The sequence below is a fragment of the Bombus vancouverensis genome, chromosome 2, assembly GCF_051014615.1.
Source record: "Bombus vancouverensis nearcticus chromosome 2, iyBomVanc1_principal, whole genome shotgun sequence".
NCBI lineage: Eukaryota > Metazoa > Arthropoda > Insecta > Hymenoptera > Apidae > Bombus > Bombus vancouverensis.
Genome location: NC_134912.1, coordinates 19,865,066 through 19,882,541, shown reverse-complemented (window position 1 = coordinate 19,882,541; position 17,476 = coordinate 19,865,066). Strand labels below are relative to the sequence as shown.

General features: G+C 32.5%; 1 protein-coding gene across 1 annotated transcript in view; it reads left to right on the top strand.

Annotated features, from left to right (window-relative positions):
* The first annotated feature begins 6,812 nt into the window (after positions 1-6,812).
* The window catches only part of SLO2 (slowpoke 2), a 186,866-nt gene continuing 176,202 nt past the window's right edge, over positions 6,813-17,476 (top strand). The window contains exon 1 of the mRNA XM_033336237.2: positions 6,813-8,254. Coding sequence (XP_033192128.2) covers positions 7,998-8,254 — 257 coding nt within the window. The 5' untranslated portion in view covers positions 6,813-7,997. The remainder of the gene's footprint in view (positions 8,255-17,476) is intronic.

Genomic DNA, 17,476 nt, shown 5'->3' with positions numbered 1-17,476 from the left:
TATAAATATTAACAGTCAAACAGTTTATGAATTTAAACAGAACGATATTCCTCTATCGAAATTCTCTTTAAACTTGTGCAAACTCGTTTGAAATTTCGTTGTCAGAGAAGATCTCTAGTTAAGAATATAATAACGAATAATTCCTAATTTCAAAGGCGGTTAAGTTGTAAGATGGCGCGTTATTTCATTTTAATCGTTTACTCGGATATGATTTAAAACCTCCTTTCGCCTTTTCTTGATATCTGCAAGATACAATTTTCTTTGAAACACGCGCGTTCTGAGATTTACATACAGGTGTCGATGAACGAGCTCTTTATTACCAACATGCTTTTTAACTTCTCGTTTCGATTCTCTGTTCTTCGTCAAGGAAATTCGTGATTAAAGGAGATAGTTGGAAACGAGACATCTCCTCGCCTAAATGGTCAACCTTTCGAAGTTGCAATTGTCTTTGCATCTCCGGTTGGCAGGAAATTGAAGGCACCGTCTATACTTGCCCACGTATCGTTCAACGACAATGACAAACTACAAACTCGACAAAACCGGTTGCCATGGAAATCGATATTTCGAATCTTGGTCGTTGGTGGAATCTTTCTTCCGAGAACAAATGATAGAGATATTTCTTGAAAATCTGTTTGAGTCGCTGATGTCTCTACTAACATATATTGTGCGGTGTTTGCATTTTTGCAATCCTCCAATGTATTCAAAAAAGCTACAACCATGTGTTTGGGACATGTTTCAACATTTGGAATCGTAATATACGTGTGCTTATATACGTATACTATGAAGTTTATCAAGACGTATGATTTATAATTTTTATAGTGTGTTCCTTTTAATAATAATGATAATTTTTGTGACTTTTTTCTATAGTGAAGAATATAGAATATATTTATTTATTACTTCTTAATGTTAGGAAAGATTTCTATATTATATGACTATAAAGTATACACTTTTATAATTATGATTTTATAAGTATGTTCAAACAGTATATTGAGGATAGTCTTTAATTTTGATGTATATGAAAGACGGCATAAGCAAACGTTTTGGACAGTTCAAAGAAATGATTAATGAAAGAAAGAAAAATGTTATAAATATTAAGAAAGTTCAATGATTCGATTGAAAATCAATATAGTAATGGGATATCTAGAGTAATGAATAAGGCAACATGCCGTGGCGTTTATTGATCATAATCACTTCTTACAGGAATATATATTTGGTTTCCTTGATTGTAATAATTTAATGATGGAATCGCGAAAAGAAAGTTACTCATGATATGTTGCAAAATACCAAACAAAGCTATATATAAGGAAATAATTATTTAATCATATCATTGTTTTGAATACTAATGATTATTAAAAATACTATGAAATGTTCAATATCATGTTATTCTTGTTATCTAAGATTCCAACAAAATTGCGTTTGTATTGTGTTGTGAATATTAAAAAGTTTATCAGGACTATATTGCTATTACTCTGGGTCCTGGCGTGATTTAAGTTGGCGAACTTCTCTTTTACAGTCATTTCTCCTATGAGAATATGTTCACCTTCGCTTTTTTCTCGGCTGATTAAACAAAATTCACTTTCAGCTCGGAGTTATAATTTCACAGATACGAACTCATAAAGTTGTACATGCTAGAAGGGGCAGTTAGAAATTAAATTGAAATGAAGTGCGAATATGATGAAAGTACTAAAAGAGATTAAAAAAGAATATACCAAAACCATAGTTTAGAATCAATCAAATCAATAGTTGCAGTGGAAAATGGTATGACGTTAATTACAAATTTTCTTACATCGCATTAATAAGTTACTTAAAATATCTAGATAATTAGGGGAAATCTTGAATTGTTACCGTAAACGATTCAATCTACAGTTTTAATTTAATTCATTTTCTATTTTAATTTAAGCCATTCTATAAAATTCCCTTCATAGAGAATAGATCATGAATATAGGAGACCAAAGTGAAACGTTCGCCTTTGTTACTGTAATTACAGTTACGAATTATTAAAGTCCTTTCAGTGCAAGGGTACTTAGGAAAATTGCTTCACTCTTTTTTTAATTTTCCTACCTTAGTATGTGGGAGGTAAATGTCATCTGACTTAATTCTGTGAGATTAATTAAATGTTATCAAAATTATATTCAAGTACCTCGACAATTTTATCACATTTTTACAATTAAATATATTATTTATTTCTAATATTCACACACATACACACACAGAGTAGATAAATTATTCATTATAAATTCTTACATAAATGTCATGAACATATTTTCGTCTATGAAAATTTTAGCACTTCTTTTATTATTCTCTGCTTAAAAGAAAATTACAGTTGATAAGATAGTCAATACCCTATATTACTGTGGTATTAGTTCTGTTAATCGATGCATCTATTCATTTCCGCGTATGTTCAATTCCCTGAACTATGCAATAACATGAAGAATACTATACCTTGTTACTGACGATTAATGTATAAGCGTACTCGAAAGTAATCACAATTAATGGATTTTGAACATTTGGCAAACAGGTTCGATAAATTGGACAAAACAATCCAACTGTGTTGTTGTTACAAACTCTTGCACTGCACGTAGTGCGTTGTTATGTAATTATTACTATAATAAATATGCAACTATTAATTCATTTTTTTACATATAAAAGCTACTCGGAAAAAACATGATAGTTCTATACTTGTTGATTCTCTGATTCCAAGAAATTTTGTATAACACAACGGGATACATAATATTATGATATTCAATATCTTTTTTAATATTCATAAATAGCACATATTTAATTAATCAGTATTTGATATTCAAATTAAATAAAAATGTAGTTAATATGCACATGCCAATTAGCAATGTATTCAATTTGAAAAAGGAGGCATGACTCGTCATGTTTCTTTTCCGTAGTATTCATATAGCGAATTATGTTTTTAAAAATGAATATCAATTACTTTAAATATTTGTAATTGTTTCAGAAAACGAAAATAATGAATTAAAAAATAATTTTGTCTCTATCTATTGATAACTCTTTCTAAATTACTCTTATGTAGGTAAAGTAGAACTTTTTGGTTCCTTAAGAATCATTTCTGAAGTTTCCCGGCAAAAATCTAATGTTACTTATTTTCTGACTCTCGGAAAGCACGCTTCTTTGCACGCTTTGAAACAAATTATTTATTGAAATCTGATTCTTTTATGTTTTCGCGTACCTGGTTTTTGAAAAAAATCTTCATAGATCAAAGGAGTAGATTTCTTTGAACCAAGGATCAAAGTATTCTTATGGAGAAAAACAACATCTTTCTACCTTATCGACTGCTTTTACGGAATTTATAAAGCTTTTGAGCTTGCGAGTTTTATATTTCCTACTCAGCGTTATAACGCTTCCGCTCTTATGTAGAGTGCGCTACTTGACGTTGCTAGGTTTTTCATAAGATAAAGACCGTGGTAACTTTTATCTTCTTTGTCTAGTCATAAGTTTTTCGTATAATTTAAAAAATAATATGATATATTGCTTTTACAGTACAAGTTAACAATATTACCAATATTAATAAATATCTTTTTATAACAATAACAAGCTTGATATTAAAGGCAAAAGAAACTGTACAATAATTTTTTCAAATTGCAAGTTACCTGAATATTTTATTTAACGAAATATTATTTAACGGTAAAAAAAACGGTAAAAAGACGATAAATAATTTTTAACTTATTAATTTACTAATATCACTTGTTAAATTATCGTACATGTCCCCAACAGTCAACAATTTCTGATCACGAAATATCCATTTTATTCTTCCAGTGTAATATCAGATCTTAAATGACAGATTTTAGTTTAAAAAGCTATTGTATTTCCCTTACACTTTATAAACTAACCACTTTTGTTGTTAAATCAACCTTACATACATACTTTCGTAACTTTATTTTAAGTCATGCGAAAGTTGAATATCTCGAGAGGTGAACCACGTGGCGTATTGAAAGTCCGAGTTTTCCGCGTTACGTTAGTCATCAGTGCGCAGGCTTGATACGCAAATTCAGCTTTTCCCGGCGCGAATCGATGCTGTACTCCGGTTGTCCATTCATCCGGCTGTGTTATTCCCAAATAATTTCGCTCTCACTGCGTATAACCTTCGACGTTACAGAATTTAATCTGGTACGAATTTATACTGGTTCGTTTAAAACTATCGGGACGACATTATTGGGTGAAAGTACCGTTTTAGACAACTTTTAAGAAAATCTTTAATGAAAAAATGACAATTTTAACGACGATCTTGAAAGAAGAAAACAGAAAAGATAAAAAAGAAACATTTCTATCTTTTCTATCGAATTATGTAACAGTGACTGCCTTTACTGGCTATATACACCTTTATCATACTTTGATAATATACGAAGATAATTATCCCATGTAATTTAAAGCATAAATTACATTTTATTACTTCAGGAAGTAAAGTTCACCCATTCGTCGAGAGACACGTGTTATTTATGAAGATATTATAAAATAATCATATGTAAATCATATAGCACTTTTATGAGTTTCGAAGAATCCTTAATGTAACATAAGTTCGAAATATGAACTCGTTCTGAAGCTCGTATTACGATCTAGTATACCATAATAACATCGATATAAGTGACACTTTGGCCCCAAGATATGCTCAGGCACGATTCATTCAACCTAAGCAGGATTATTTATCACAAACATCGATGCGACGTCAAAGTTGATAAGAAGGATCTCGCGTAAGTAAATGATGATGACACAAAAACGTACGTACAGTAGAAGCATCTCGTGCAGCGCAGTCGCCTTGACAACGGCGGCGCCACGTGCATGTGTGCCGTTTTGTCGGAAGCGAGATGGAGAGGAAGCCATCGAACAGGAGAAAGCGAGTAAGTTGAGTGGACAAAGTGAGAGAGAAGCGGAATGAAGGAGAGAAAGGGAGAAGGATCATGACGTTGAAGAAGGAGGCAGGAAAAGAGTGGGGCGAATGTTGGTGATCGGAGAGGAGAGAGTAAGGGGTGGTTGAGCACGAGAGAAAACCGCTACGATGTACCGCAGTACGGGGTGGTGAGCTGCGAGCTGGCTCCTCGACAGTGAAAAACCAGTGAGCTGGAGGACAACCTGACACAATCCACAGTGATATGTTATCGGGACTGATGTGTCTTGTCCAAGCGGTTTGCGATCCGCCATTTCCATTCACCAAAATTCTCATACGTTTCGATTCTCATGAATCGCATCAACACGAGTCTTTCATACCATTGAACGTGGTATCAAGTACAACTTCGTTATTTTACGTATCTCCTTGAGAAACTGTTCGATCTTTGTAAGAGGGAAAAATATTTTTGTCGTGTGTGTGGATGTAATTCAGACAATCTATGGGGATGTCGTAACTTTCGTGTTATGTCAAGGCCGATGCAGTATGTAACATGTCGATATGTCTCACTGGTTCAACCACGGTATCTCGATCTTAGACACTTGTCTCTGGATTTCGCTGGAGGAAAATGCGCCACATTACCGCGATATTGAAAATACCGGGTGATATTTGTCAGCGGTTAAATGTTCCGTGAAATTTCCTCATGAGCCCTGATCAGCTGATTCTCCGTTTCTTCGCCAATGGCAATCGAGGCTGTGAAAATTATTAACGTTCGACGACGATGAACGTCGATTTAATATTCATCAGTGGTTACCTTGAAAACGTTCCATAGAATTTTTTCTTATACTTATAATCTCGTATCGATCAAATCCAACAATGCGCGGTTCGTTCATGAAACGAGGAATACGGAGATTGATGAAGACGAAGTAGACAGTAACATTCCAGTGAATATTCATCGAATTGATAACTATTCGTTGTTTACGAAAGAAGGAAAATCTATATCGTGTGTTGTTTTCAAGTGTACGGTCGTTATTTATCCGTGAAGCATATGACGTTTGTGCTAACGTACATTCAGAGATTTACATTATGGACGAAATCTGAAGGTAACATCAAAAATAATTTCGAAACACGCACAGTACTCGGCAAGCCATAACGATACTCTTTCTAGGAGATTAGTGGGCAATATAAAGCTGATCGCTTTGCAACTTGTCGCAACATTTCTAATCAAACGCTTATAATAGTTCCCACCATACAATCGAATGTTTCAATCAAGAACAATATGATGAAATAATATTGCAATGATCATGACCTTAGATACTGACCATCACGTGACTTCGTTTAGATCAATCAGAAGTCTGCCGTGACAAGAAGCTGCTACCTATTTTTGTTGAATGGAAAGCTGGTCGTTAAAACCACAGCGATCAGTTAAATCGCCTCTGAGAACGTTAAAGCAATTTGTTTAATTATATGTTTATGATACGTTTCCTTTTGGTCGATACAACGAACAAGCATTGGCGGAAGCATTCACATTTGCACATGGATCAAAAAGAGTTCTGACAATGCGTTGTACAAATAACAATGATCATTTGAATTCTCTGAAATTAGCATCATTGGGAATAATGAGAATGTATTTATCGAATGTATCGCGTAGCTTCAGTGCATCGACTGTTAATGCAGCATTATAATGTTTATCGATACAATGGCAATAACCACGAGATTGACTGTTATTTGACATCAATTAAAAAGGTGATAACTGTTGAACGAAACCTTTTTCAGCAGACTTGCTACACTCGTTAAATTTTTGAAGATTATTGTTAAACATAGATGATAGAATTACTTAGAGGATACTTTTGAGATTGTTGTTGAAGTTGCTCACATTTGATAGTTACGCTAGATTGGTTAATAGCTGTTGCATAGTTATGCAATATATGCGAAACGTTATTTCGCACCTATTTTTAAACAATTTTCCTTACATTGATATCGCATTTATGTCGAGAATATACAGAAATATATCGAAATGTTGTAATGATTTTGATTGTAAGGCATAGAGTATATTGTAAGAATACTGCACTTGTTAACTGGGGTCACCAGCCCTGAGAAATTTCTAAAATACGATTCTGTCGATCGATTCTAAACGAAAATTTGCATTTTTCAATCCAAGCGTAATTTCACGTTTCATCCAAACGTTCTACGAAACGTTTAATAAAGCAAATTTCAAAGTGGATAGTTATTAATTTCCCACGCTTAATTGCCAATATTTAACTCTTAATTAATTAATTGTAAACATACATTATATAGAGGTTACATAGTTTACACGTTCCAGCGAAGTTAAGAGAAATTCAATTAACGAATTCCTCCAATTCGAAAGCATTCGGACAAACTTTTACAGTCGGAGAACAATTTATTTGATCGTTTGCACGATAGAATGTTTTCGAGAGATAATTCCAACTTTTGTCAACGACCTGCAAAGGAAGAATAATATGTTCCTAAGGATGTAACGCTTCGCCACCGAAGGTGGCAATCATCGAGTTTGATACATCAAGCGTATCGATTAGAAATTATATTGATACCTCGAAGCGAGTACAAATTGCTTTCGAAGTGATTAAATTCATAACATAAAGAATTCCTAATATAAATCGTTTTAAGGAACAGAAAGAAGCAAAAGGAGAAGAGGATTAAAAAATCAAAATCAATATTCATAATATAAATTATCGTAAGGAACAGAGGAAAGCAGAAAGTAAAAAAGGATCAAAAATAAAGAATCAAATAATTACAATATTCGATTCTATATCGTGATTTTATTAATCTGCTAATCATGATGGAAAACGATTTCAAGTTGTGCGATCGGTTTGACTGTTTGAAAGTAATTCGCGACTTATTGAAATACGACGTTTGGACGCATTATATTCCCATGACGTAGTCCGCAATGTGAGAGTGGCAATTTGAGGATGATGTTATCGGAGGGACATCATAGATCGATTCGTACGCTAGTTGTACGATCACGCGCAACAAAGTGAAGCTTCCACCAGGAAAGAAAGAACATCGGGCGAACGAGTCGGCGTTCCGTCAACTGTTCGCCCTGTTTCATCAGCGTAAGCCTCGGGATCCTCTTCGAGGCCAAAACGCTGCCTCGTCGGTTCCTTTACTCGAGATGGGCGCTAGAGCATGGGACTACGAGGCACTGCCGGAACTCCATACTTCGGCGGCCGTCACACCTACTTCCACACCGCCAAATGCACAGCAGAAGACGCATCCGCCGAGGGTCTACTTCCAGGCAGAGAATTTGGCCTCCACCAGGAGACGGAGCAGCTCAAGGTTACTCGCTCCTCAATCCTCCTGCAGGAGACGCAGCAGAAGCATGAGTGCATGGGGTGATCTGTCGAGATCGTCGTTCAAACTCGATGAGAGGTAGGTCGTTGATATTTGAAGCATGAAGCGAACCATTTGAGAAGTTCAGTGAGACGATGTAAAACTTTTTTGGTCAACGAGCTTATAGTCTAGACGCGTATCGCACATGAAACACACAAAATCACACATGGAATTTCTTATTAGCGCAACTATATAACAAACGAATGTAGGTTTAAACGAGTATAAGAAATTATATAACACATTTTTCTAACTGAGATAAATTATATAAATTTCCAGCCTTTAGCCAGGGTAAACCTTTAAAAAGATAGTACTTTCTCAGATTTCTCACATACTTAGTAAGTTATGTGACATTATGTCCAATAGGTTCTACTTTTATATCTTCTGAGTAACGTCCTTCCTACAATCTTCGCAGGAAGTAGGAAGTTAGGCACGTCGTAAGCATTAATGCACAACTTTTCTCCTTGGCTTATTCCTTTTACGTATTCCGCGAATTATTATAAAAGAAAACTTGCGCATTTAAAATTCCTCTGTGAAAATGAAATGGAACAACCTGCTCAAAATGTACAGCTTTCTGGCTTTGCAAATTCACGCTCGGAGTAAACGCTTGAATGCATAGCTAAAACTGTTAAAAGTATCGTATGCCACGCAGAGAAAAATTTAAATATCGATATCTGATATTTTTATATTATTTTGCACTTTTAAAACTGTTTCAAAAGCGAAAAAGAAGCTAACGAATTCTTCACCTACCAATATGTGTTTTGTATATCTCCTATATTTTTATACCTATATCTTTTTATATCTCTATTGTCACGCCAGTTTCTTTTTAAAATACAGATTTAGTAATTGATTGTTCTATTATAAAATAATATACCTTGTGGCCCTGATAGACTGTACTAGTATTAAAGTCGTTTATTAATATCGAAATCAATATCGATATAGTAGAAATAAGAAAAATATAAAACAAAAATACGTAAGCAATATTGCGATCGTCCTGTGTAAATTACTGCTCTCTAGCAAAAATAAGTTATTTACTTCACCCACTTATCTAGATAAATTGCGTATAAGATATAAATATTAGTATCGTTATGATCAACGACAATATATCAACATGTCGAGGGCATGATGAAGCAAGAAAAGAAAACTAAATAAGATGGGTATTTATACATATGGTATATATTATATATGGTATATAATACATACTATATACATGTACATACTATATAAAATATGAAATACAGTAGGATTTTGATTATCCAAATTAACTGTGATTTTTATACATTTATGGGAAATTTAATACATTATACACAGCATGTAAAAATATATAAAATATTTAAAGTACAATGTTTGTTGTAACACTTTGTAGAAACAAATCACCACTTTGTTTGAATTTTTTTTGGTGATATACAAAATGTTTGAATTTTATAACATGCATTATTATTATTATTATTATTATGATTATTATTATTATTATTATATTATATGCATACATCACCATCTGAATTATTCATTTCTCATTATAAAAGTAGCAAAACATGCATATGAATGAAAAATATAATAAACATTCTAACAACTTTTGGCAATATAACATTTATTTAACAATATTATTCAAATGGGAACTATAACGTAATGCAATAACATGGATGAATCGTCGAAATTGTAATATAGAAACTAATATATAAAAAAGTGAGAAGGAAGAAGAATTTACATAGGACTACATAGGACTAAAATGTCCCGCTTCAACAGCTTAGTGTTGCAATACGCGTTTCATCCAATTTTGCTGAATTTAACTTACATGTTGCTGTATCTACGCAAACTGCGACATTTGCTTTTCATTTTCTGTATGTTTTTGAGTGGTTACAGATGAAACATATACGCTCAATGACATTGAAATATGTCTATTATTTTTTATTCTTTTATGTTGACGTGTGTTATATCTTTCGCTGACATTTTGTTAAACTAAACCAAAACTGGCAATTTATTTATTGCCAGGTACACATAAACATTATTCTCCCTTCTATTTATTAGCTCTTCTATCATATAAATTCGTATATACAAGATAGCCTATATCGTGCGAACGAAAAAAAAAGTATATTCCATTAAATAAACCAGCCGATACCTAACCCTAAAACAACTCCTTGTATACGTTTGCTAAGCTTCGGTCTTTAATTATCAGTGGTCGTTTCAGGGACTAACCAAAAGTGTTTTACTGTCAACGCATCGAAAACCAATAGCGACCCTGGTTCGGTAATATCGAGAAATGTCAATTAGAGATTTCGAAGCTTCCATTAAGCTGGAAAAAGGTCGACACACATTTCATGTAGTGTCACACGGACTTAATATCAGAATTTCTAAGGGAAATTTATTGCGTAAAGAAAGTAGCTTGGGATTTATTGCCATATAGGCATTTCTTGATACTATGAATTTATATCGTTGTCGTCATTATTTTCTGAACGTAGACTCTCGTTCAAAAGTTTGGATCACCCTTCGCCGTTTGAACGTATGTTTCTCTGAGAAATAAGAACATTATGGCTTTCATTTTTAAATACAGGATGTTCCGTGGTAATAATGATACGATCGGCGAGACAAATATAGAATAAAATTGTTTCATATGACAGTATCTTTCCTGATATTACTGAATCGCGTTGTATAATTAATACATAAGCGTAATGCAACGAAAAGATAATGTTACGAATAAAATTACGAATAAAATATCTTTCATAGAAGAAAGTAATTTCTTTTGAAATTAAGACATGCTCCAAATATTTGAGCAAGAGCATGTATTTTCCAGGATTTTCGTCAATACAAGGATGAAATAATTTAAATTTGCATCACCTTTATTTTTAACGTAACGCTATTCAAGAGCTTTGCACAACACGCTTTTCTCTTATTTCCCTTTTTAACGTTATATTCGTTAAACTAGCATCGCGCGTGAAGATACATAAATTTACTTTCAAGGAATGTTGTGAAAGTTCTTGAACGCTTGTAAGCGCTATGTGAGGTGTGTGTTTGTGTGTACTTTAAAGCTACCAGCTAACGTTGGAATTTACCATACGTAGAATAAGAAAAGGAAAAATTTTGTACGTGGAAAGTTTGGAGTATGTATTAATGTTAAAGTGCGAAACCATTCGATAATAGGAAAATTCCAATATAATCTCATACGTATATAACGTATTTCTTTCAACAGAAATTATATAAAAAATTTAAACAGACTTTGCACTCCTTTTGATATCTATAGTGTTTCTTTTTCCATTTATGGATCATATCTCTATAGTCTGTAAATTGTTATTCTTTTTGAAATAGTAATATCGACACAACTAGTTATGGGATATCAAACATTTAAATTCATAAATTTAGTTTAGATGATATAAACATTTTTTGATTTTCATATTTTATATAGATATTTTAACTTAAAGCTACTGTTTATTAAATCCTATTATATTATTGTACGAACCTTAGGAAAACACACCATTATATTACAAATTGAAGTTAATCTAGAAACACGGAATAGAAAATTTGACAAATATTCATTCTTGAAATGATTTTATATAGAAATGTTTAAAATATATATTCAGCAGCTACAGCTTCAATTTCGTCTGAAAACTAATTTTCCTTAGCCCAGGCCTGAATTTTACTTTACCTCTTAAAAGGCTTTGGCGAAGATCCGCCTAAAACGAAAGGATCAACTCTCTTATCCTTCCCGTATTTTTGTATGTCTGCAACGTGAGACGCTTTTAGAACTTTTAAGTTCTAGTACCACTGTTTCACGCAAAGCGTGTGCATTTCGAAAGTGCACTTTGTCATATTTTTTCAGAATGAAATATTAATGGTACTTCTTTCCGAATGGCCCGGTTGCCCACTTTGTTCCTTTTCTTTTATACCAGCCAAACTGCTATAAAGTCGAGTACGGTCCCTGACAAAGTGATACACCTTTTTACGAAGTTCCTGTGACATCGAAAATTCCTTCGCTAATCTTTACGTTCATGCATCGTCAATGAACGATTTATGGATAATTATACTTTATAGGCGAGTCGAGGGAACGTTATAATTATAAATAAATGCTCCTATAAATATGCTTTAACGTGATTTCTCTTTATGGAAGCTGTAACAAAACATGGACGAAGAATATCTATGAAAATATATTGAAACACAATATGATTATCTGCCATTATTTTAGTTGAATATCCGCTGTTATGTAGTACGTTATGTGGTATCTATTAAATGTCATTGTTTCTATATCGTACAAGATTTCCATATTACATTTACGTCGTACATTAGAGGGGCTTTAGTTTACAAATTGCTTTATGGAGAAAATGTGAAACAGGACATCTTAGTTTTCCACGTTGGTTATTACCATAAATCCGTCCTTGTTAACGTACCTTATGACTCATGATTAACCGCGCTTTAGTAATTTTGTGGGAGTTTTAGTTGACGGGATTAAACGTTTATTGGTAAAACACAAAGTAGTAAATTAAAGTAGTATATTCGTAACTGTATGTAATTGTATGAAATAATTATTCGAAATATAGTCAGCTATAGAAATCCACATACACTTGTCGAATTTTGTGTATACGACATAAATAGAGCAACTAAAAGTGCACTTTGTCACAGAATCATTTATATTTATCAACAAGGAACAGTACAACGTGATTTTGAATGTATTTGTGTAGCATTTATATTTCAATAAAAGATAGAAGAATGTAGTGTTATTTACATAATTTACGAAAGGCTTTGAAAGAAAGCATATCAGACATTATAACATTTCTAATTTTATTAGAATATCGAGGATCGAATTTTAATACTCTTCGTTTTCACTTTTATATTTAAATTTCTTCCTATTTCCTGCGTGTTTTATGTTCATACATGACATGAAGTTCAAGTGTATATTATATTCGTTAAATGAAAGGTGTCGTTAAAATTAATTCGAGTGAATACGACTGCTCAGTATGAATATTTGTGTCACATCGTTTTCTTCGAAAATGTGAGGGTATTCATGTGCAAAGGTCATGTTTACTTTGACGCTAGCCTATTTCACCTGGATTGTCTGTATAGTGAGAGAATTCAACAGGAGAGTTGAATTTGCCAGTCGAGACAAATAGAAAATCGTGAATGTCCCAATTTGTCGCTGCATTCTCCAATGTGTTCCTGCCAATGTGCATAATAACTACACATTTCAAATTACCATTCTAATGGAAATCGCTAAAATATAAACGAACGTAGCAAATTATACATAAAATGTTTTTGAAAAATGCACCATTACGACACTCACTCGATACATCGTAACCAATTTTTCTATTTAATACTTTATAGTATATTATAAGTAAATTGGAAATTCTTATCCAAATTTATAAAAGTGATTGTCGTAACGTTTAGAGATATAATAACTAACTCCGACTATATGAGATATTAGGATAAAAGACAATAGCATAGGAGAAATGTTAGAGATTTTTCTGAAAAGTTTAACGAAACAAACAGAAATTTAGTCCATTTTATGGTAACGAAAATTTCATAGTAACTGTAATACACGGAACGTATCTCTGGAACGCTGAGAGTTGTAGGATACGCGTTGCATCATATATATACCTACTGTTGATTATCATTACAGATCACCAGAGGAATGTAAATCCATGATAGGGATCGTATCAAAATACAGAATCAAACTTCGGTCCATGCAGGTACATATGGGTGGAGAAATCGATGTTGTATCAATTACGAGTATGAAGCTCGTTCCATACGAAAGACATATAAATCAACAAGAATAATCTCGCAATGATATCTCGAGACCAGAGACATTAAACATATGTCAACGAATATCGGATTCGGATCATGAGGATTCGCAAGAACAGTTGGTCCAAACTTCTAGATCCCTCGAGATTAGTATAGCTCACGAAGGTATCCGAACATTTGTAGAAATTATAATTTTTGTGTTATATGGAACATTTTGAAATTTTATTAGCGTTGTAACGACTATCATTATTATATTTTTGCGAAGCTTGAAAGATTATCTAGATTTCATTTTTTGAGATATATTTATAAATACATGAATTTGCATAAACATTTACAGTCTAGGTATTATAATAGAAATAGTATTATAAATAGTATTAAATTTTTTAATATTTATCAAGCGTTGTGTGACCACTGTTTTGTCGTCGGAAGTAAAACCTTAAATTCTCAGCCTTTATCGGTCGTATGTCACTCTCGACATGCTACTGTAATTTTATCGTAAAAGTCATATACAAGTCACGTATAAAACGTGATAAAACTCCGATTCGGAAACTACGGCACTAGTATTCGATAAAAGTTAATTGACGTTTTAACTGTCGCATAAAATACTTTAATTTTATCGAAGCTTGAATATATTGGTAGCTGTGAGTTTGTTATGCAATGTTATGCGAGATTGAGTCCGTTATTCTTGCACGATCCCTTTTACTTCGGGTAAGAACAAGGTTGGAAAAAGGCTAAAGGGCTGATCCTCACTATTACAGACTGGAGAACGAGGACCACATTCTATTCCGGTGGTTCTTTCATGTTAATCCTCGATCTCGAGTCCGCCTACGGATTTTGTATTCCTTTTTATGCCTCATTCAGTAGACTTCAATGCGGTGCCATTACGATTAACGACTGCAGCCATTATTCTGGACGTTATTTCGCTGCCTCTCGTGCATCTATAACAGCCATGTTGACATTGCCTCTTCTACAGTTGAAACGACAAAGTGGAAAAAGTGGTGTATAGAGTCGTTCTGATGAATTCGTGATTTTCGTAAGAATTATTTCAGAGTAGAACCGGGATAATCAGAACCGACGATTATTAAAACATTCATTTCAATAGTTCGGTGTCTGAAAATTTGAGGATAATTGTTGCGTGTTGCGATGAAACACGTGTTATAAACCTGAGCTAGCGAAACAGGTCATTGTGCTACTAAATTTTTCATTACGTTTTACTTTTCTTCCTTTTCATTCTCTTTTGTTAGCTTTCATATTAGAATTTTTATACCTTATTCGTGTTTTTGCGTTGTATCGTGTTGTGTTATGGTTTTCATCCGCATAAAATTGTTGAATAAATGCTTCATTGGAGGAACGAATTAAAAATTGTCAGAATAACATCTTTTGTTCCTATTTGACATTAATAGTTATAATGTAAATGGAAAACAAATAATTTTCTTATATAAGGTTAATAAATTTTCTCGTATGATTATTTAAACATTCAATTATGCGAACAGCGTTTGTCACGATTAGTTCTGGTATAACCAAAATTTTACGATTCTACTAAAAATTCTACTATTCTACTATTATAATCAATATTTACATTTTTTTACCATGGTGTTGATATAAGTTCTTATAATTTGTTTGTGTATAGGTATACTAAATTATTTAACGATAGCGATAAATTGATTGAGCGCCAGTTGGTTACTCATGACTACAGTAGAATGAATCGTGCATTGGTGAGACGTGATGCCAGAGTCTTCCTATTTTGTTTAGAAATTATTTATACAATAATTGCTAATATATTGCTTACTAATGTATCGAGTGTAGTTTCATAAAAGTTATTGGTCAACTTGAGAAGTATTTCTTGCCTAATTCGCTATATAATAGATCTAATTCTAAATAAATAATCTATCGTGTGTCAAAATTATTCGATTATCCAAAAATTCAATTCCAATGTATTATTTTATTTATTATGCATTGTTTCAGACTTTTGTTTGTCGTTTGTAGAGTCCAATTTATTATTCAAATATTGTAGTTCTCGGGTTGTGCGTATTCTAACATTTGAAAAAATCGATGCAGCTTTTTTATGGAATAGTTGACCTGGAATGTTAGCGATTTGCTGCGTGCTACGTTATACCTAAAGCCGATATTTCTTTCTTTCTCTCGGATTCAACCTAGTTATCATTGTGTGATGCATTACAGTTGGCTGAAAACTGACGATAATGGTTTTTGTTTTCTAAAGCTTTCTAGCTTCAATTTTTTTTATATTAGGCATTCAATGAAACGCAAAAATATTATCCTTCTTCACTTCGTTCTAGTTTGTTTTTATATTGTATTCTTTTCTTTTTTTACTAAAATTAGAAATGAAATTTTGTTTAATACATCGAGAGAAATGTTTTAATGATAGAGTAGTGTCAACAATAAACATTGTATAAAATATTTGAGAAAGGACTGAAGCACAGTTTCGTAATTTTTTAAGAAGTGTCAGAGATAATATGTCACATTATATTAAAGTTTATAACAACATGTATATGTATATTTACATATGTATAGATTGATATATACATGAAATACTTATATATGTTAGATATATAGCTAACATCAATATTATGAAATGATGTTAATTACATTGTTTGATATAATGAGATAACGTAATAACAAAACGAATAAAAGAAATAATGAAACGATATAATGATTTGAAGTAATGAAGCAACCATACATTTAAGTACTATTCATTCATATTTATGTAGTATTTAATTGTTTGTTTCAGGTAAGTGATAATTCAAAGGTCGTGATTCCTATATTAAGTAAGTAATTAAATTTTAGTCTATATAACGATAGATTATCAAAAAGTGTAGAATGAATAATTTCACATAAAAATATAATCTGCATAGAAGGAAGCGGTTAAATGAGAATATCCATAAACCTTAATTGTAACATTATAAAAATTGGTAGTCGTGTGGAAAAGAGTCTGATGCATCTATTCCATAATCCATAATAGATGAATATGTTAAATTTTTAATCTATGTACATATGAAGTGAATATGAAAAGCTTTTATATCTTTCCTTTCTTTGAACTTTAATATTTTATTAAACTCAATGAGGATTTTGGTTTCGTGAATCGCATTAGAAAGGCAAACAAATCTTGTGAAAAAGCGAGTTGCTAGGTGTAAGTTATACCATTTGATACAGTTCATAGTTCATAAGTTTTTATTACCATGGTCTTTATTACGCGTACGCAGTAAGATTGTATCCTCGTATACCCCATTATTTGGATTTAAATTACCGAAACGCAAAATAACAGTTTCATTACAATACTTTTATGTTTATAACCGCAATCTCTGTTTAACGCCATTTGATTCTCAATGTAATGATATGGAAGGTATGCAAACCGGTTTTCTCTATTTTAAAATCACAGTTCCAAAGCGTAGCTTTTCAAACACATATCTTTAAAGAAATATCTTTATTGCAATTCGAACCTACCTAACGTGCGAAGGTCCTATTAACATTATTTTTACTGTGAATTATTTTCATACAGAGGATAGTTATGCAGACTCA